At 42.3% G+C, this 21,827-nt stretch overlaps 2 protein-coding genes across 2 annotated transcripts; both read right to left on the reverse strand.

The window, feature by feature from the left end:
- Window positions 1-849: 849 nt before the first annotated feature.
- Window positions 850-6,875, reverse strand: LOC121936725 (transmembrane protein 47-like). Its single transcript, XM_042479240.1, has 3 exons — window positions 6,536-6,875; window positions 3,854-3,994; window positions 850-2,069 (listed from the first exon to the last, which is right to left on the reverse strand). Exons 1-3 carry the CDS (start codon window positions 6,759-6,761, stop codon window positions 1,888-1,890), a joined length of 549 nt encoding a protein of 182 aa, XP_042335174.1. The 5' UTR covers window positions 6,762-6,875; the 3' UTR covers window positions 850-1,887.
- Window positions 6,876-9,371: 2,496 nt separating this feature from the next.
- BRCC3 (BRCA1/BRCA2-containing complex subunit 3) lies at window positions 9,372-20,238 on the reverse strand. The gene is made up of 9 exons (XM_042480086.1): window positions 20,228-20,238; window positions 18,249-18,285; window positions 16,726-16,845; window positions 15,688-15,775; window positions 14,331-14,419; window positions 12,587-12,642; window positions 12,322-12,453; window positions 11,221-11,264; window positions 9,372-10,007 (listed from the first exon to the last, which is right to left on the reverse strand). The coding sequence occupies exons 1-9, from the start codon at window positions 20,236-20,238 to the stop codon at window positions 9,856-9,858; spliced, it is 729 nt and encodes a 242-aa protein (XP_042336020.1). The 3' UTR covers window positions 9,372-9,855.
- Window positions 20,239-21,827: the final 1,589 nt, after the last annotated feature.

The following is a 21,827-nucleotide window of genomic DNA, read 5'->3' on the forward strand; positions in this document are numbered from 1 at the left end:
CTTGGGAAAATGCACATAAAAAGGGCTTGATGTGAAGTAAGGACAGGTCTGATCTGGCCACCATTATTGGAACATTATCTCATGAATAAAGCGGCAAAATTGTGCCGCTTTTCAGGGACGTAGCCAAGGGGGGGGGTGTCTTGGGGTCCGGACCCCCCCTTCCATTAGAAAAATGGTGCGTGCTGCTGCACCGCTGCACACAAGCCTCATTATAATGGTGGCACTTAGTCTGCCCCCCCCCTTCCTAAAATCCTGGTTATGTCTCTGCGCTTTTTATTCACGGGATGAAAATCATCCTGTTCTTGTGGGATATTGACATGATTAAATGCTGCTGTATTCAGGGGAGGACAACGCTTGCCTCCTGTGTGATAAAGTCCTGGGAATACTTATAAATATGTCTGGCATGAACAGAGTGCTAAGGCAATGTTAACTTACCTTGAAAAGATGCATAAGACGTCAAATGTTACTTAGCATCTTTTGCTTTGAGAACAATCACTCCGTGCTCAAATTCAGCCTAATCCAACAGTTCAAGTTTATCTGGCATATATAAAAGAATTTTCTGATGAACTAAAGCTTTTTGAAGCTGTGAGTGGAAGGCTTATAATTGCATGTATTTTTAGAGGAATATCTCCAGAATTTAAGACATTGGCCTCATTGTTTTAATATGCTGTGGTCTTCCTTGGTCTCGGTTCATTCTGCAGCACTAGTTCCAACCTATGTTGATCTCTTTACTCCAAACCTGACCTTTTCAATTATCAATTCTCTTCCATGAATCCCCCACAGGATTGCTGAGCTGTTCATTCAAAGCTTTCAGATGGGGACGCACAAAAGCATGCATGGTGGCCGATCTCATTTCAGTATGCTGGTTTATTCGTCTTTGCAATCTCACAACCCCACAATGCCTTCTGCAGACAGCAAAGCCAACCAAGATCACTATCATTCGCTGAGCACAGAAAGTAGGTTGCCTGGATCAGATGGATTTCCCACCAGTATATATGTATAATAAGAATGGGGAAAACATCCTCCTTCAAAATATTTGGACTACAATGGCCATTGTCCTTATTTACTGGCCACAATGACTATGGTTTGGTGGAACTGAAGGATAACAGCATTCCTGGGGCTCTTGCACACTACACACTTTAACTCCTCTGGTGTGATCCTAATGAATCCTGGGATTTGTAGTTGTTGGCACTCGAGCTCTCTGGCTGGGAATCCTAAATACCCCTCTCCTATTTTGCAAGACTCAGGATTCCTCCCTCCTCATCCTCCTTTTATGCAATGGGTAGATATCAGACCACCTCAAAATAAGAGCAAATAAATACATCTTTACCATAGGAATTATTCTGTTTAAAAATACAGTGGGTCCTTGTTATCTGCTGGGGTTTGGTTCCAGGACACCCCATGGATCCATGGATACTCAAGACTCATAAATCCATGGATAATCAAGTCTCATAAAATATAACGGCACAGCAACATGGTGTCCCTTATATAAAATGGAAAATCAAGGTTTGCTATTTGGAATTTATAATTTTTTTCTGGAATATGTTCAATCCATGGATAAAAAAATCTGTGGATAAAGAGGGCTGACTGTAGTAATGAACACAATAATAAAGATAACTTCCTGCATAACAAGAAGAAAACAAGAATAAGAAAAGGAAATTGAAGAAACATCACAGGCTCATTGATAGTTGCAGTTCCTCTGACTCTTTGAGTGCCTCATTCTCCTTCTTCATGGGACTGACCTAGCTTCTTGTCAAGATGAAGCGGACATTCAGAAGGACCAAGACTTCTCTATGAATCCTTTGGTCCCTTCACCATTTCATCTGGCTCCGTGTAATAATTTGGACCAATTAGTTGGATAATCCAATCCCATTTTCTTGGCTTGTCTCAGTGGTAGGCCTCTTCATACACATCTATGCGCAGGCAGTAAAGGATGGCTGCACCCAGCATGAAGATGACAGATCCCCAACCCAAACCATATCCCCAGCTGAACTCATGGTAGCTCCTCAGCTGGTTACTGTCAATAAATTTGATTGGGTAGAGAATTAAGGCGCAGACTTGCAGGACCACTAGATCAGCAGAGAAAGAGAAAGGTAAAAGATTCTTACCATGCAAGATAATAATATGGACATGTGAAATAAAATCATTCAGAGATGTAAAAAGTTTGAACCTTCAACATATCACTTGAAAACTGCCACCAAAATGTATCTAGAGATGACTTTTTATTTCACCAGCTTTCACTTTTTTATGATTTCAATGTTTGTGGTCAGATTTATTAATCTCATTTTTAACATGCTGGGAGCAGCTGGTAAAGCAGGCTCCCCTTTTTTCTCTGGTAAAGCACTGTCAGCAAGAATAATAGAATCAGAAAGTTTCTCCTAATGTTGAGGTGGAATTTCCTGCAGCTTGCATCCATTGCTCCAGGTCCTAGTCTCTGGAGCAGCAGAAAACAAGCTTGTCCCCTCCTGAATACGACATCCCTTCAAATATTTAAACAGGGCTCTCATACCGCCTCTTAACCTTCTCTTCTCCAGCTAAACATCCCCAGCTCCCTGAGTCTTTCCTCATAGGGCATGGTTTCCACACCCTTCACCATTTTAGTCGCTCTCCTTTGGACACACTCCAGTTTCTCAATGTCCTTTTTGAATTGTGGACATAATATTCCATGTGGGGCTTGACCAGAGCAGAATAGAGTGGTACTATTACTTCTCTTGATCTAGACACTATACTTCTATTGATGCAGCCTAAAATCACATTAGCCTTGTTAGCTGCCGCATCGCACTGTTGACTCATGCTCAACTTGTGGTCTACTTGGACTCCAAGATCCCTTTCACACGTAGTTTCATTCAGTCAGGTGTCCCCCATCCTATATCTGTGCATTTCATTTTTCCACCCTAACTGCAGTACCTTACATTTCCCCCTGTTGAATTTCATTTTGTTAGCTTTGGCTGTTTATCTTGCCTGTTGTAGCCGACACACACAGCTAAAATTATACAATACCAGCTAGAAAATAATCCCATTCCTTCCCATTTCAAGCTTGACCAAATTGTTTATTGCAGAAATGCTGCTGCAAACCAACTCTGAAGGTTTGGGCTTCTCCAGCCCTTATTCTGCAACCTCCCAGTGTCAATGCTGCTTTTAAAAAACATCTTCCAGCTAAAATGGAAAGCAGGTACTGGCAGGTATAAAAAGACTTCGTAAAAAGGAACTTCTTTGTCAGAGGCTTTATTAACTGAGGTATGACTGAACACAAGATTGAGCTTTATCACACTAGTGAGATCTGCGGCAAACGGGAGTTAAACACGATTTAAATTAAATTTGAATTTAAATAAAACTTGCAAATTCGGGGAGTTTATCACACCGAATTGCTTCCAAAATGAAATTCCTCCACTTAAACCATAGTTAAAGTGGAGGAAACCAGCAGCTTTTTACTTTCGGGATGTTCCAAAAGTAAAAAGCTGCTGGTTTTCTCCACTTTAACAGCGGTTTAACTTCACGTTATTTCACATTAACTGCAACGTTGTGTGATAAACTTCAGGCATTTCTGGGTTTACTTTGCATTGAGTTGTGTTTAAATCCCGTTTGCCCATGGGATCTGTGATGAACTCCCTTGTCATGGACAGTTGAGATGAATACTTAGGATATGAGTTTCACATGGAGTGTTTTCCATCTCTCCTTTGTACTCTGGAACATTTGGCACTTTGTAGTTTGTATTATACTGATCATCTGATCATATTTCCTCTATATGTTTTTGTTGGTATTGTTTGTAGTCATCAGATAATTTTGTCCCTGAACTAGCAAAAAATGTAATGATATTTACAGTTGCAAAGAGAAAGAAAAGGGAGATACATACCTGCTGCAAAAAGGAGGACAGCAATGACCCGGTAATACCGCTTGTAAGTACCCAAGCAGAAGGAAATCAGAGACATGAAGAATGACAGCAGAGTGATGGTGGCTGCAGTCAGGATTAAAACCAGAGTAGCTATTTGCCAGTCTGAGGATAGGGATAAGAGGAGAGATGAGAACAGAAAAACAAATGTTTGTGAGAAGGCATCACAGGACATGGTCAACATTGAAGCATATCCAATAACCAAGAATTCTAGAGATGCAAGATTAAAATTCTGGATGATCCTGAATGCATATAGCCTATCGCTCTCATTGGGCTTTAAACCCACTGAGTGGTCTATTGGGCAAGCCATACACTCAGCACCAGAAAACCCTATACTGTACTGTAATAGAGTTGCAATAAGTTGGAAACAACTTGAAGGCACACAACAGAGACTGCTAACTCACCAGAAAACAGAAACTGCTTTTCCAAACCTGGAATTCTGGTTTCATAGAATCATAGAGTTGGAAGAGACCTCAAGGGCCATCCAGTCCAACCCCATTCTGCCATGCAGGAACTCTCAGTCAAAGCATCCCTGACAGATGGCCATCCAGTTTGTTTCCCCTCACAACAAGTTGGGATTTGTAACTAATGTACTTATTGGATTTCTTTTCCATCTTTCTCTGAATAAAAAAATATCTTTCCATACGATCTGAACGAAGGACAAAAACAGCAAAATACAGGCCTCTGACTAACATCTTCACTTTTTTTTTCTCTTGTATGGTTTTTGACACCTTCCCTGATGAAGAAGCCATTGGATATATTGTGCATTTTGGTTGTCCCAGTAAATGTACCACTGTGGTGGGTTTTTGGTGTTATTGAAATTACATTCAGTGATATACGGAAATTACTATTTATGAATAACATTAGAACAAACAATATTACTAAGGGTTCCTCCAGTGTTCTCACTGTCTTCCTCCAGGTTTAATCCTACTGTCTATACAATAATCTTCTGCGTACAAGTTAGACGGATAGGGTGATAAAATGCAGCCTGGTTTTACTCCCTTGCAAATGGGAAACCGTCCTCTTGCTCTATATTCTGTCTTGACAGAGGCCTTTTGTCCACAGTACTGGTTGCTGACATTGTTGTTGTGTGCCTTCAAGTCGTTTCTGACTTGGGCAACCCTAAAGTGAACCTATCATGGGGTTTTCTTGGCAGGATTTGTTCAGAGGCGGTTTGCGGTCGCCACTCTCTGAGAGCGTGTGACTTGCCCAATACTCAGGATAAATATCCAGATAATGGAAACAGAGATTGAGAGGAGAGTTAACATAACAGTGTTGCAAGCAGGCGCACAGAGTGGGCTGGGAATGTGTCCAGCAAGGGACACAAATACACCAAGTGAAGCATCTGGAACCACGAGCCCTTTCGCTATTTTTTCCGTTTTGCGAAAACAAAAGGCCTCATTTCCAGCTCCTCTCGATCAGCAGTTCATGTCAGAGTCAAAAGACTCAGAGAGGAAGAGTTCAGGGCAAGGGAGGCAGGGACAGCTGTGGCATCATGTCCAGCAGCCAATATTTAGTTCCCAGGATTCTCCACACGCTGCTGAAAATGTCCCCTCAAATGTGTGTGGGTGCATGTGTGTGTGAGGGTGGCATGGAACTGGAAGTGGCAAGAAATCCGTTGTTGTTCTGTGCCTTCCAAGTTGTTGTTGCGTTCCTTCCAAGTTATGGCAAGTCACACTCTCTCAGTCTCAGGGGATGGCAATGGTAAACCCCCTCTGAACAAATCTTGCCAGGAAAAACCCATGAGGTTAAGTCAGAAACTACTTGAAAGCAGCCAACAACCACCACAAACCAATGACCTTGGGCGAACCACTCTCTCTCAGCCTCAGGGAGAAAATCCAGGCCAAACCAGCTCTGAACAAACCATGCCAAGAAAGTCCCAGAAACAACTGAAGGTGTGCAAGCCAACAACAAAGACAGTGACCTTGGGCAAGTCACACTCTCTCAGCCTGAGGGGTAAGGCCAGGGCAAACTTCTTCTGAAGAAACCTTGCCAAGAAAACCCCAGAAGAGGGGTGCCACCAGTCAGAAATGATGCCAAGGCACCCAACAACCTTGGCCCAGTGCAACTTTGATTGTTTTTATCTGTGAGCTGCCTTGTGTCCCTCCTGGGAGAAAGGCGGCATACAAATTATATACTGTATATATATATATATGTGTGTGTGTGTGTGTGTGTACATATACTGTGTATCACACACACACACACACACACACACACACACACACACCATTGCCCAATGTAATTTGTCTTTGTCTGTGAGCTGCCTTGGGCCCCTCCTGGGACAAAAGTGACATACAAATTATATATGTGTGTGTGTATATATGTGGGGTTGTATATATACATATATGTGTGTGTATACATACACACACACACCCCACATATATACACACCCACCCACATATTATATATACATATATATATACACACACACACTCCACACACATATATGTATATATACACACACCCACATATATACACACCCTGACACACACACACACACACACACACACACACATACAATCATTGTCCAATGTCATTGTAATTGCCTTTATCTGTGAGCCACCCTGGGTCCCTCCTGGGAGAAAGGCGGCTCACAGTAATGACAATATACTGTATCCATATGGTTTTGAGGGCATATGCCTTTACCGGTCTGTAGGGCAGAGTGGCACTGCCAGGCTCCTCCATCCTGGTGCCTCCTGCAGGTCTGCCAAAGGGCCAGGGAGTCTTCCTGCGAAGTGACCCAGGCTGGACTCCCTAAAGCAGCTGCATCCAAAGCAAGGGCCAAGGAAGCACAGAGCAGGGCGATCAGCTTCAGGGGACGCAGCAGAGAACCTTCCTCCTCCTCATCTTCTTCTTCCCCCTGGGATGGCATCCCTGGCAAGGAAGCCCCTGGACAAAGCAGCAAAGGGATTCAGAGGCCAAGATCAGGTTTCCAAAGTGGGATGGGAAAGCCTCCCTGCCCCAAAGCCAAGCCCCTGGAACTCTCTCAAGCTTGCCAAGTTTGCAGAAAACAGTCCCAGAGCCCGCCCCTGCCATCCCTCCCCCTCTGATCCTGCATTCACACTGCAGGAATCAACCAGGATTGACACTGCTTGAGCTACTCTGGCTCCAGACATTGCAGCTGGTGATGGCACCAGAGCAAAGTTAGGGATAAGACTTAAGAGAATGCCCTGCTCCCATTCCCTTTATCAGGGTGAGAGAGTGTGACTTCCTCAAGGTTACCCAGGCTGCATCCACACTGGAGAAATAACCCGGTTTGGCACAACTTTAATTCCCTTGGCTCAAGGCTATGGGATTCCAGGAGTTGGAGTTTTTTGTGGGGCCCAAACAACATTTCACCTACCTCTCAACTACAAACGGTTTTCTTGGTAGCTGCATTGGAAAAAGAACTGCCTCGACCTGGAGATGAAGGATGGTTGCCAAATCACAACACTTCAAGAAAACCAGTAGCTTTACCAGGCAGCGGTCATCATGTTCTGCTGTATGTGGTTACATGGAGACAGAGAGGGATACACTATGCTGGTCTGTTGCTGGATGTGTTTCAAAAGTGTGTAGATGATCACAAGATGGATTAACAGCACTTGCTTCTTTGTCAGAGATGCTGCTGAGAAAAGCAACCTTTCCACATTAACTTTTCTGAGATGTCTTCTACTAAGCATTAGGAAGCAAGTGGCTACAGAGGAATGTTAAAAGTGGTGACTTCAGCACATGCTGAATACACTTTATAGCACACAGGCAGGCTGTAGCAAAGACTCAGATGGCACAGGAGTATGTTCCCTCTCCAATCTTCTGGTTAAAGGGCGAGAAAACTATATCCTCCAAGAGTGTAAGTCCTGCTGTGATTCCATGAACACATAAGGCAAACCTAGGTTTTAATGGCAGTCATCAGATTGAGCATCCTTGGAGTCTGAGGCATTTTAGAAAACAAGCTTCCAGTCTATGCAAAGACAGACTTGAACCTGTGGGCAACTTCTGATGGAATCTCTAGAACTTTAAAAGACTTCCGGTAGCCAGAAAACCAGGGGAGAGAGTAGGTTGAAGTGTCTCATAATTGCCAAAATAAAGGAAAAATACTGTACTTGAAACACGTGGTAAGCTCTCTAAGGAAAGAAAGGTCATGTTCACAATCATGTGCTGCAGCAACTTAGCTTCCTGCTCCACTGGGAAGGCAGAAGTGTTTTTACAACAGTGCTGGGAATGGGCAATAATACAGTTTTCTTAGACTAATTTTTCTATGTACAGCAGACCGTGCTCAGCCAATGATGAAGTTATCAGTCAGTACCTGGTTAATGACATGTGTCTTTTTTGGTCATTGCAGAGGGAGGAATTCACCAGCTCCCTCACCTAACAGTAACACTTTCAAAATTCAGGTTGTGGGGGACACCTTTTTGCTGTACAAGCCCCAATAGATGCATTTTCCCCACCCCTATAGGGACATATCTGGAGCTCCTTTGCTGCTCCCGCTGGCCACTAAATCGCAATGTTGCTGGGACAGACACAGGCAACAGATGAACCCAATGGAAGGGGGGAAAGAGTGGATTTCTGCTTGGTCAGAACTTAGCCCTCACCTCCCCATGCAGAATATCAGCCATTTCCTTCCTTTCAAAGAGGCTAGAGATCCTCAGCTGTTCACAGACAACATGCGGTACTGGGTAACCACAACAGTCAAGGCACATTGGATATATTTGTTTTAGTGCCAGCTTTCGCAAGGTATAGCCTGAAATGCTAAACTGTGAAAATGGCTTAACTTGTTGACCAGAGAGACCCTACCCACCCACCTCATCCATGTATGCCATAAAAGTGATAAATTCAGATCTCTGAAGTGATGGCTGGTGGGGAAGAAGCTACCGTATGTATAGCTCTGACCAACAGACAAGCATAACTGAGGGCCCAAACAGACTGGCCAAAATAAAGCTGCTTCGGGTCACTTTGGAGGTATGCTATTTAAATGAAGCATGCATCCTAAGAGGCCACACTCCAATCCTAAGGACTGAAGCACTGCTTTGGCGCAGCTTCTGGCCTCTTAAGATGTGTACATCACTTAAACAGCATACCTCCAAAGTGACCTGAAGCAGCTTTATTTTGGCTTGTCTGTTCGGGCTCTAAGTCGTCTTGCTTTATACCCATACCCTCCCCTTGCCACCAAACTGAAGGTTAAAAGGTTATTTTTGAAAAAACAAACAAACAAACAAACAAAAAAACCCCAAAAAAACAAAATCAGTTCAGTTTACCCCATGGGACATCAACTACGGAATGCCTTAGAAGGAAAACCCTTGGGAAATGATCTAATCCAGAGGAATTTTTTAAGTGTTAAGAACAAAATTTTGCTACAAAGTGCTAGCCAGAAACAATAAACCATGTATATGGTTTGAATCTTTCCTCTATATTCCCTATATGCAACCACTTCCAAAGTTGTCCAAAGAACACCCTGCTAAGATGGCAGTGGGTGCAGACGAGAGCATGAAGAAGGCAATGCACCTAATACAGTTATAAAGTCTCTTTATTTTGACTTTATTTATAAAGATAGAGAAAAGACCCAAATTTTGTTCTATGAAGTGTCACCAACTGAATGTTTTAACAGCTTTTATACATAATATTTTTAAAATGGGAACGAATAGGACCTCTCTCTGGCATCACCAATTTAGCTGATCCACACGTAAGCATGAGCTATTTAGTTGCCACCAGATACATATCAGGACAAAGGTTGCCAAATCTGTATTACTCAAACATACACATATTCAAGAACTCTTGTCTAAGAAAAGAAAGTCCATCAACTACAAAAAATAACTTGCATCTTTCTCCTGTGTCCATTGCTCTGCTCACTGATATTCCCCGGTCTGGGATCCTTCTGATTTTGTAGCAGCATTTACTGACAGATGGAAAGAGTCATAGGAGAAGCAGTAAGTTAGGAGAGAGCCAAGCCTAGGAACGTGTTCTTGTTTTGCACTCCCCAGGCCTTGAAGCCTTCATTCCAGTTCAGCCAGTTCCTTGAGAAGCTCCTCTTTCTCCTGCTGCAGTTCCAGCATCCTCTGTTTGTTCTGCTCCAAACGGTCCTCCAGCCACTGCAGGAGTGGGCCACTGATGGCAGACATCTGGCTGCAGAGGTTCTTAGTGAACACTGACAAGGAAAGATGGATGGATGTAACAATTACTGAAGGGGAACCCTCCTGTCTTGCAGGTCAGCATGCCAATAAAAGGAGCCTCGGTACTCACCCAATCAGCTTCAAGAGTGATCATATATAGTAAGAAGTGGAGAAACGTTGGCCCTTCACACGTCTTGACTGCAACTCCCCCAATAGCTTACCTTTGACCATGCTGGGTGGGGATGATGGGTTTGTGTTGTTAACTGCTCGAGTCGGTCCTGACCCATGGCAACCCTGTGAATGAGCCACCTCTAACCCCTCTGCTCTTAACTGCCCTGCTCAGGACCTTCAGGCTCATGTCCATAACCTCCTTGATTGAGTCTATCTATCTGGTATGTGATTTTCCTCTCTTTCTATTGCTCTCCACCTTTCCTAGCATCATTGTCTTTTCTAGTGAGTCATCTCTTCTCATGATGTGGTTGAAGTATAACAACCCCAATTTAATCATCTTGGCTTCCAGGGAGAGTTCAGAATTGATCTGTTTTAGAATCCATATGTTTGTCTTTTTGGCAATCCACGTTAACTCCTCTCCAGCACCACATCTTGACTATGCTGATTAACTTTTTATCTCCTTTCTTCACTGTCCAGCTCTCACAGCTATACATGATGATGGAAAAAACTATGACTTGGATGATCCTAATTTTGGTTGATGGGTAGTGTAGAATAAAACATTTAAGGGGCCATATGTTCCCTATTCATGTCCTACACAGTGTTAGAAATACCCAAGTCCACAAAAAATAAAGGACCCGGGGATGGGAACTAACTCTGCACAGGAGCCTGACAGGAAGACATGCAAGTTCAGTTCACGGAGTAGTGATAAGATTGTCAAGGAAGAAAATGCTCCATGGTTTGCTTTTGGGTACCGGGGTGGATGCTGTTAAATCTCCATAATCAACAAATCAACACACCTGCACCACAGAGCACATGTTTTCCAAATCTATGTGTTTCATCTGTAAGGCCACCCGGCAAATGGCACAGGAAGGACTAATGAAACTGAAATACACACAAAATCGATAACTACCTCCTCTCCACAAAATTGTTCACATCTGAATAAAGAAACTCACCTACACTATGCAAACTATTGGTGTGGCACAATAACTATTTACTATTATCAAGGCCCAAGAGCCTAATTACTTTGCAAATGTCTCAAGAGTACAAATAAATGTTTCTAGATATGAAAACACTTACCTGAGCCATTGTGTATCTTCGTAATTGAGTCTAGATGAGTAAGGCTAAAAACAGGGAGAGAGGCACACAGCAAGAGTTACAAGAAAAGGAGACCAAGGAAACTGTGAGACAGCTGAGCAGCAAGCTGTTTATTCAACCTTACACCTCTCTGTCTTGTCACCAGATCATCTGACATTGATTCTGCCCGTCTCAGTACAGTGGTACCCCGGGATACGAAATACCCAGGTTACGAAATTTCCGGGATACGAAAAAATCCCATAGGAAATAATTGTTCCGGGTTACGAATGTTTTTTCGGGTTACGAAAAAATTTTTGGTGCTTTTTTCGGCTTTTTCGCACGAAATCGCGGCTTTTCCCCATTAGCGCCTATGGCATTTCGGCTTGCGAATGCTTTTCGGGTTACGAAAGCGGCGGCGGAACGAATTAATTTCGTAACCCGAGGCACCACTGTACTTCATTTGATGCCATGCCACGACACCCAGCTTATAATAGGTTGCTTGGCTTCCAGCCAAAGTCATACCAATGTTCAGACAGACTTTCAAAATGATCCATTGGTATAATGTACAGCAAGAGTACTGCTGTATCAAACACAGCAACTATCCATTCTGACATCCTATTTCACTACAGTGGTCAACCAGATGCTTCTAGGGAGTGCAAACAAAGGCAACAAGCTCTCTTTCATGGTTGCTGCTCAGCACCTGGTATTCAATAGCATACTGCTTCTGATAAAGCAGATTCCATTCAATTGTCACAGATAATAGGCACTGACAGACCTATCCTGGACATTTCACCTTTTTAGAATTGGGAGGAGGGGAGAACATTCAAAAACTAGGAAAGGGACTCAAAGCCAGTTTGAATCCCATCTGAAGAAAAGTAGGATATAAATCAAATCAAATCATATATCAATAAATAAAATAGGATGCCATCAAATGATGGCATTACAGGAAAGGGGATATGCTCTTTGGGAAGCCAGTAGGCCAAATATGGTACCCAACTTTGCTATACATGATGCACAGGAGATGGAGCAGTGAGATCATGAAAAGTCACCCATAGCAAGTTCACCACTCCTGTGATTTAGGAAAGAAGAGAGCTCTCACTTTACCTGTGGATTTTCCTATAAGCATCCTGCTCTTCTTGACACAAGATCTTGGGCAGCTCAACAGCTGATTCAAGACACACTTTCCCAATGGTGTTATGGGGAACGACATGAATTGGAATTTCAATCCTTTCATACCTAGAAGACGGAAACATGTAAATGTTACTGTCCTGTTTTTAGACAATAGAGCTCTACAAAACAAGTATATTCATGCTTACTTGAAAGCAAGTTCCACTTAAAAGGCAAGGCTTTGCTGAACTCTTCAACTTACTCTGAGCTCTTTTGGGCTTGAATGGACTGGAAACAAGTGTACAGAATCCGTCCTGTCTGAAGCAATCAACATATGCATGTTAATGAAAGTAAGTTGGCAATATAAATCATGTTAACTTACCCAACCTTCAAACACAATCATTCCTTACAGAGATACCATCACAATCATATCTACTACTTGAGAAGATGGGGAAAAGAAATAAAAATGCTACGTTTAACTTTACATCTCATATTCCATTAGGTGACAAATAATAATAATAATGTGGCATATTAAGACTGGCTTGTACACAGGGAGCGTTTTTTGTAAAATAGGACAAAAACATCATGATACATTCAATGTATCTTTTCCTTTCCCCAGTTTTCAAGTTAGGAAATTCCTTATGCCTGACCCTTTCAAACCCTGCTGAAGAGGTGATTTGCACAAGCCATGCTTGTTCCTCAGAGGACTAATCTAAGGCAGCCTTTCTCAACCATTTTACCCTGCAGGAATCCTTGGAACAATTTTTAGGTTTCAAGGAACCCCTGCAGAAAAATGATTATAGCTATTGCTCAAACAGCCAAAGTCTAATCACTCCAAGCAGAATTAGGACTGTAGTGTGGTGTAGTGGTTTGGGCATTGGACTATGACTCTGGAGAGTAGGGTTCAAATCCTGTCTTGACCATGTAAACCCCTAAGGGATCTTGGGCAAGTCACACTCTCTCAGCCTCAGAGGAAGGCAATGGCAAACCCCCACTGAGGAAATTTGCTAAGAAAACCGTATGATAAGTCAGAAACAATTTCAAGGCACACAACAACAACAACAAACAGGAATGGTGTGGTAACTCCACTTGCCAGTCCTAATGAAAATCTTATAATAATTTTAAAATCTATTTCCCTCAAGAGAGGAACTGCTATTGTTGCTAATATCATAATCCCTCTAATGCATAGATGAGGAACATGGGCCCTTCAGATATTGCTGCAGTCCTCTCCATGCTCTACATTGGCCAGGGCTGAAGCAAAGCACAGTGCAACCACAGGTGGAGGCCAACACATTCCCAGTTCCTACTCTACATACTAGCAGCAGAGCGTGGGGACTTTTGTCAGTACTGTGGAATGGTAGGAAAGGGTTCAGATTCTCCATCTAGATTCTCATTAGTTTCCACTCTGATTCCTATTTAACATAAAAGAACAAAAAACAAAACCCCACCCAAGGACATCTAAATGTGAAATCACATACTGTTGATTCCACTGAAACTCACTGAATTTAATTCAAAGGGGTCTACTCTAGGTGGGACTACCAATCAAAATTATTTCACTGTCTATTATGGTCTAAACATCATCTCTTATATCCTTCCAAAGTCACTTATAGTTCTGTGCAAGTCCATGTTACATTTCAGGTTTCTTCTAATTGCTAGGCTTGTGGCTAACCTATATTAGCTATTCTTGTGTTTGCTAAACTGACAAGGATACTGCTATCCCAGAAAATTAAGTGGCTCAGAAACTCCACTCTGACGCTATGTTCAGTCTAGCCTAAGCATCAAATAAAGCAGTATGCTCTTTTCTCATAAGGACAGAAAGTGAGACCCTTGCCCTTGACACATGTGTGTTGTTGTGTGCTATGTGTCTTCAAGTAGTTTCTGACTTATGGGGTCCCTAAAACTAACTCATTCTGGAGATTTCTTGGCAAGATTTGTGCAGAGGAGGTTTGCCATTGCCTTCTGCTGAAGACTTGCCCAAGGCTGCTATTTAACTGTATACTGTTTACCTTTGTATTTTTGTCTTCAATGAAGCAGGAGAATATTAGCCCCACAAAGCCTTGGTCCATCATCTGATACATTGCTTGTGTGCGAACATCTATGGGCATAAAACAGAAAACATGAATCACAAAGTCAAGACCTCCAAGGTGCCTGCTCTAACAGCAGCCAAGCGACCACCATCACTGGAGGCTCAAACTAGATGGATGTGTCAGTTTTATGCAGAAAGGACAAAGAGCTTTGGGAAAAGCCACTTAATAGATAACATCTGATAAATAACATTGGAATGGGAAAAGCAGACCATAATCCATCCCAAGAGTCCCAAAAGCCAGTTTTTCTACTCTTGGTGTCATAAAAAGCGTGACACTTGAATTCAACATGTTTCTTAAGCCAGTGTTCAATATGATTTCTAAATTTCCTTTGTGGATTGTTTCTTGTGGACCCCCCTTGTCCCCATCCCAGAATGTCACAAACAAATACAGTTGGCCATCTGTATCTAAGATTTTTTTATCCACGGATTCAAGCATCCACAGCTTGAAAACATTCCCCCCAAATATATAAATTTCAATAAGCAAGCCTTGATTTTGCCATTTTACATAAGGGGTAGCATTTTACTATGCCATTGTATATAATGGGACTTGAATATCCATGGATTTTGTTATTCATGCTGGGGTTTTGACCTGAAACCAAAGCCTAGTGGATACCAAGGGTCGATTGTATCTGCAAAGTATAATTCATATTGTCTTTCAGCCACCTCTTGTTGCAATATAGGAATTTTATTAAGACACATTTAGATAATGCATTAAATCCTGAACTATTTAATAATTCATGGCTTCCCAAAACCCTATTCAGTTCTTCCTCGCAGCTGCCAGTCCTATTGCTATAGCATCTTTCCCCTATTTGCCTTCTGTCTGAGGTAAGCTTCAGCTTTTGTATCCTTTCTACCGCATAGCCCAGTCACAGCATTCCCTGAGCTGTGTATGGCTGGCAATAAACTGGCTTGCCCAGCTCCTCTCTTCACATCATCTTTCAGATCAAGATATAATATTCCTTAAAATCTAAAGCTAATCAATGAAGGTTCCTTGCCTGCACTTCTCTCTACTTTTTGTTGTTTCATCCCCTTACCATAAAGATGAGCCATCACTTACTTTAAGAACCACCATTTTTAACTTTTGAAATTGTAAGCCATCTCACTCAGAGATAGAAGAGTATGTAACCTTCCAGAGGGTCTTGCTTTACAGTTCCCATCATCTCTAAACAATGGCCATGCAGGAGATGACAGATTCCAATATCTAGAGGATCACACATTGCACATCTCATCCTAGGTAGGACCAAGATCACACTTCTCTCTGAGGAGAAATCTCTTACCGACATGCGATGGCCAGACTGTTATGTGTGGATGAGAATGATACCACCCCACAACTCTCATAGGCCGCCCTGTTAATTCAGCCAATCTGTGTGCTAGTTAAGGTTTTGTCAAAAATCCAGAAGAAGCCCCACTCAAAGCTAAGTGGGGATATCATGGCATTTGAAGGTAAAGAAATGACAGAAATTTGCTATATAAGGCTATGACTTGGCTCCCATGTTGAACTAGTAATCAAGTGGCTCCTCACAATATGTCATTAGTTGCAAATGCAAATCAATAAGGTGGATTACAATAAATATACTTTTAGAGGACTGAGACAGGCATATGTGCTATTCCTGTGAAGTTCTCTTTTAGAATATCAAAATAAATTAGCAGGGAACTATAGTAATCCCTCCCAATTCGCAGGGGATCTCCTCCACCACCTCACAAATATAGCGACTCACAAATATTTGAGTCCCATTGAAAATAATGGCGCACGCCATTTTGTCCTTCCCATGAAGAGCGAGACCGCAGACTCCAAGTCTACAAAAAGGGAGGGACAACTGTACTGTACTGAGGTATAAAAGTCTAGAAGTTACAATTTCTAGTCTTAGTTCCATTTTCTCAGTTCTTTTTATGGTAATGAGCGTATTATGTTTTCTTGACACTAAAGAGAACTAGAGGAGACAAAACAATTTCCCCAATTTTTACTAATGGTTTTTTTTTGGGGGGGGGGGGAGGTTGTTGGCTCCTTAAACTGGCAAAACGAAGTTCTTCCTTATATGTAATACAGGTGTTCTTTACACTTTGGGATCTTGTAGCTTCATTTGTAACAATTTTTTAAAAACAATTTCAATTTATAATTATATTCTGAGTAAATTATACTTACACCAAGCATCACAATTTTATTCAAAACCAAGTTATATACAAAACTTTTAAAGTTCCTAAAATAACCTTAAACCTGTAAGGGAAGCTAATAGTGCATTTTTCACATCGCTGCATCACTGCCTGCCTCTGAAACCACCTGAGAGAAACAACCTATAATCTCCATCAAAGGATATCTCTGCTTCTGTCGAAGCAGCTGAAAGTTGCTCAGGAGAAATCTCCACACGATCTTTTCTTTTATCTGACCGGCGAAGAATGATCACAGAATGAATATGAACAATTCGGCTAGTGTCAACCTGCAGATAAATCAAGAAAGAACAAAGCAACTCTTATAAGTATTTCCTTGGATCTGAACACTTGAGAAGACAGTTGTCATCAATAAACTTCTCACTGTAAATGATTTATCCATTTCATTGTGATTGGTGAAGTCACCACACTGGCATAAACCTAGAAGCCATGGAAGCGGGACCCTTCTTAACCACAATCAAAGCCAAAACTTTTCTCCTCTGTGCTCAAGGCATGAGGTTTTCTGTTGTCTGAGGGACCCTTAAAGATGATGCACCCAAGCAGCTTGCCATCAGTAGAAATATCACAGAACACAACAGCATTTACCCCATCAGGACTGGCTTAAATCAGCTGTTGTTGTTAGATTCCTTCAAGTTATTATGATTATGGCAACCACAAGACAACCTTCTCGTAGGGTTTCCTTGCAAGATTTATTCAGAGGAGGTTCACCAGTGCCTTCCTTTAAGACTTAAAAAGTATGACTGGCACAAAGTCATCAAATACATTTCCATGGCTGGATGGGGATTCGAACCCAGAATCCTAGTGCAACTCTCAGGCCACTATATCATGCTGACTCTCTATAACTTAAGTAAGATGGGGAAAGAAAGAAAAGCAGTAATAGCCCTGCAACAGGAAGATGGCGTCTGCTTCAGGTGGACATGTATGCAGCTATAGGTACCATATATAAGGCTAATAACGTTTATTTATAACGCCCTTTCCACAAAGAGTGGAGCATCAAACATACATATATACATATATATATATACGCATACAGTACATACATACATACAATATATTATTATTATTATTATTATTAATCTTTATACAAATCCAAAATTTCAAGTTTAGTGTAAAACAACATTACATTCTGTTATCTTATTCTATAATCTTAAATCCAATGTAACACAATATTCTGATCATATTTCATAAAATATAACACAAATGATTCTTCCATTTTTTGTTTAAATATCGTTGAAATAAAGCAGAAATTTCATATTACATACAGATTCTTCCATTCAAGTAAAATTATGACTTCTAATCTGCATTCTCATTAAGCAATTTGTTAATTATTAAATGATTCTATATATATCTATATATTACCTCCTCCGTCCTATCCCATTACTAATTCATAACAGTTATATCAAAAACATATCATGAACTCACAACTCGTTAAAATGCCAAACAATCTGCTAATAAACTAAAACAAACTCCACACAACTCGCAACCTTAAGCACCACTCAGGTCCAGAACACTGAAGCAATAACCCCTTTGAGAACCGCTTTAACTGCCGCTGATTCTAGGGGATGCGAAGTGTAGTTCATTGGGGCTCTCTCTCTCTCTCTGACAGAGGGGCTCATTCTCCGCACTGAGCCGGCGGGCAGCAAGCGCTCTAAGTGTGGTTCGGGGCTCCCACCTCCCCGATGCAGAGCCCATGACCTCCTCCTTCTCGTCTGCCGTTTCAGGCAGACCAAGGCGTCCGCCTCCAGATGCGCCCCCTCACCGCCATCCTGCCTTCAAACCCGCCGCCGCGAGGAGGCATTCAGCGACGCACCAGAAGCCTTACCTCAGCGGCGGCAGCGGACCATCACAACCGGCCCCTCGCTCGGCCCCGCCTCTTTAAACCTCGCTCTCCCCGGCGACGCACTTCCGTTCCACACCGGGTGTCCGGTAGGTCCCGAACCACTTTCTAATTCCTCCGCTAAACCTGGGCCCAGTTGGTTCTGAAAGGAGGGAACTGGGGCAGGGGCTGGGCTCGAAGAACCCAGAGAGGGAACTCTTCCTTCCTTCCTCCTGACACTGGAGAATCACCCGGTTTGGCAGCTGCCTTGGCTCAAGGCTATGGGATTCTGGGAGTTGGAGTTTGTGGGCCCAGAGCGAGCGGACTTAAGAAAGGAAGGCTCCTCCACAACAAACTTCAACGCCCGAATCCATAGCCTTGAGGCAAGGCAGCTGCCAAACCGGGTTATTCCTCTAATGTGGACACAGCCTTTGCGTGAAAGGGATCTAGGAGTCTAAATAGACCAAAAGTTGAACTTGAGCCAACAATGTGATGCAGCAGCTAAAAAGGCCAATGCGATTCTAGGCTGAATCAATAGAAGTATAGTGTCCAAATCAAGGGAAGTAATAGTGCCACTCTATTCTGCCTTGGTCAGGCCCCACCTGGAATACTGTGTCCAGTTCTGGGTTCCACAATTCAAAAAGGATGTGGAGAAACTGGAGCCATGTGTCCAAAGGAGGGCGACTAAAATGGTGAAGGGTCTGGAAACCATGCCCTACAAGGAAAGACTCAGGGAGCTGGGGATGTTTAGCCTGGAGAAGAGAAGTTTAAGAGGTGATATGAGAGCCCTGTTTAAATGCTTGGAGGGATGTCATATTGAAGGAGTAAGCTTGTTTTCAGCTGCTCCAGAGACTTGAACCTGGAGCAATGGATGCAAACTACAGCAAAAGAGATTCCAGCACAACATTAGGAGGAACTTCCTGACAGAAAGGGCTGTTTGACGGAGGAACACATTCTCTCAGTGATGGAGTCTTCTTTGGAGGTCTTTAAACAGAGGCTGGATATCTGTCAGGGGTGTTTTGATTAAGAGTTCCCGCATGGCAGGGGTTTAGACTAGATGGCCTTTGTGGTCTCTTTCAACGCTATGATTTTCAGCCAGGAGGAATTCCACAATGTCCTCCATTTTGAGCACAACTAAGGAGGCCCTAAACTCCTAAAGATAGGGACATTGCTGTGATTCAGGTTGATTGTTGCATTTCTGAATGTGTGAAAAGAAAACCTTGAGAGAACAGAGGTGCAGCTGGTGGGAGAGGCTGAACATTGCTGACAAAGCTCTCCTGTTGCTGGGAGAGTATACAGCGGAAACAAAGTTGTTTTTTCATGCTCTTCTTTGCCATAAATAAATAAGTGGTGGGGTTTTGGATCTGCCATGGCAACTTGAATCTGAGGGTGTCCTAGTTGCCTTTTGACTTTTTGGAAATGGAGGGAGGCACAGCCTTGTGTGTGACAACTTCATGATTTGAGTGCCGCTTCTTGTTTGGGAACTGCTTGCGCAGAACTGGTGTGCGCTGACTCACAACTTGTCAAGCCTGTGTCCTCTGCAGCACATGCTTTGCTTAGCAAAATGACTTGCAAGATGCTGAAGGAATTCTTCAGGCCACAGAATCGGCCTTCTTCAGTCTTCAGAGTCCAGTCGTTCTTTTCTCTTGGGAGTTCGCACTTGAGTCCCCTCCGCTTTCCTTCATTTTATACTCTTAGCATGTTGACATGTGAAGCTGACTTCGTCTTGCTAGCAGTTTAGAACACCGCTGCTGTTTAACGTCTTAATTCACAGGGAAGAGAACGTTGTTTCTGCCCTGCTTTGGGAAGGCACATACATAATATTTAGCACATACTTTTCATCCATAAAATCTTAATTTCATGCTTTTTCTTGTGCCTTCTCTCATGTTACCAAAGCATGATTTTCCTGATCTGCGTTTTGCTAAGCATTCATGCTTCTTCCAATTTAGGGCTGCATAAAAGAGAGTTCTATCTGCAGAGTGCTATTCTTTCGCATACTTCATTTGTCTGTCATTCTCTTATAAGCAAAAGGTCTGAGATAATCCAAAATGTGATTGTATACAAAAAGAATAGATCACCATGACAGTAATGCATTTTTGAGACAACAGGGAAGACGGGGCTTCCTTTCAGGATAGCAGAATATCTTGCCAGTTGGAAGGCAAGGAGTAAGCAAATTGCCCCTTTTTCTTTTCATATTGTAGTTGATTCCAGCAGAAGTGGGTAACTATGGCTTGTTAGATATTTTGGATCGCAGCTCCCATCATTCCTCAATATTGGGTATTTTGGCTAGGGCTGGTGAACGTCCGGAGTACCACAACTGGGCATATAGTATTTTGAGGAACAACTGAAGAAAGTGGAGCCGAAGAATATGTGTTGTATCTCTCTGGCATCAGGACTTTATGGAAGAAAGAGAACAGTCTAGTTCTTCTGTTCTCCTACCCATTGAGGAAGCAGAGAGCGAGGAGATGGACTGAAAGAAGGAAAACAGAGAAGCAAAAGAAGTGACAGAGAGACAAGCTGTTGGAGGGACTAGCCACCAGTTAAATGGTTAACTAAGATATAATCTGCACTGCATATATAATGCAGTTTGATGCCACTTTAACCGTCATAGCTTAATGCTATGGAATTCAGGGGTGTGTAGTTTTGTGAGATATTTAGCCTTCTCTGCCAGAGAGCTCAGGTGCCCCACCAAACTACAAATCCAAGGATTGCATAACATTGAGTCATAACAATTAAGGTTGTGTCAAACTGCATTGTTTCTGCAGTGCATATTAAACCTAAGTCATCTTCAGGCTACATTCAGTCTATAAGCCACTCTTTGCTGATCCCTATGCAGCACAAATCCTCAGATATTTTGCTACTACTGAAGATGAGCACAGGGTCCTACTGAACAAGACCAAATTACAACTCATGGTTCTGTAGCACTTCACCCAGAAGATTGAAGTGTGTCTTTTAGGTGTGGTCCACCTCATCTTGAGTACCTTTTTAATAAATAAAATAAATAAATAAAATCTTTATTTTTATCCCGCCCTTCCAGAAAGATCAGGGCGGCTAACAAAAGTGCAACGAATGCACACAAATACATTTTTACAATGGAAGGCATGCATTTCCTAAACTTATCCCCTTCCAACCTTTCCACTTTATGTTTCCTAGAATGCAAGTATACCTCAGTTAACAAAATAGATATGTTCGTGGGCAGAAACAGAAAATTCGGTATGTTCCTGTACACCGAAGGGGAAAAATTTTTTACAGCATTTTTCAGCAAACATTTTTCTCAAAACTGTCAATACAAGCATGTAGAATGAAACAACCAAGTCAGGCAAGCCTTCTGAGAGTAAACAACATTTTGAACCAGAGACCATTTGAAGGCTTCTTTCAAAATGCATCCAAAGATTACTTTTTCGTTCACCAGCATTCTTCCACTTTTTGTTTGGT

This window comes from Sceloporus undulatus, chromosome 7, assembly GCF_019175285.1.
Source record: "Sceloporus undulatus isolate JIND9_A2432 ecotype Alabama chromosome 7, SceUnd_v1.1, whole genome shotgun sequence".
Taxonomy (NCBI): domain Eukaryota; kingdom Metazoa; phylum Chordata; class Lepidosauria; order Squamata; family Phrynosomatidae; genus Sceloporus; species Sceloporus undulatus.

What these genes read in the sequence shown, in the direction of transcription:
- LOC121936725 (XM_042479240.1), bottom strand. Translation starts at nt 6,761, where the DNA reads ATGCCATCCCAGGGGGAAGAAGAAGATGAGGAGGAGGAAGGTTCTCTG. An exon ending in CCACTCTGCCCTACAGACCG is followed by an intron (nt 3,995 to 6,535) that starts GTAAAGGCATAT and finishes CCCTATCCTCAG; the next exon opens with ACTGGCAAATAGCTACTCTG. An exon ending in TGTCCTCCTTTTTGCAGCAG is followed by an intron (nt 2,070 to 3,853) that starts GTATGTATCTCC and finishes CTGCTGATCTAG; the next exon opens with TGGTCCTGCAAGTCTGCGCC.
- BRCC3 (XM_042480086.1), bottom strand. An exon ending in TTGAAGACAAAAATACAAAG is followed by an intron (nt 12,643 to 14,330) that starts GTAAACAGTATA and finishes TGATTGCTTCAG; the next exon opens with ACAGGACGGATTCTGTACAC. An exon ending in GCTTATAGGAAAATCCACAG is followed by an intron (nt 11,265 to 12,321) that starts GTAAAGTGAGAG and finishes CCCTGTTTTTAG; the next exon opens with CCTTACTCATCTAGACTCAA.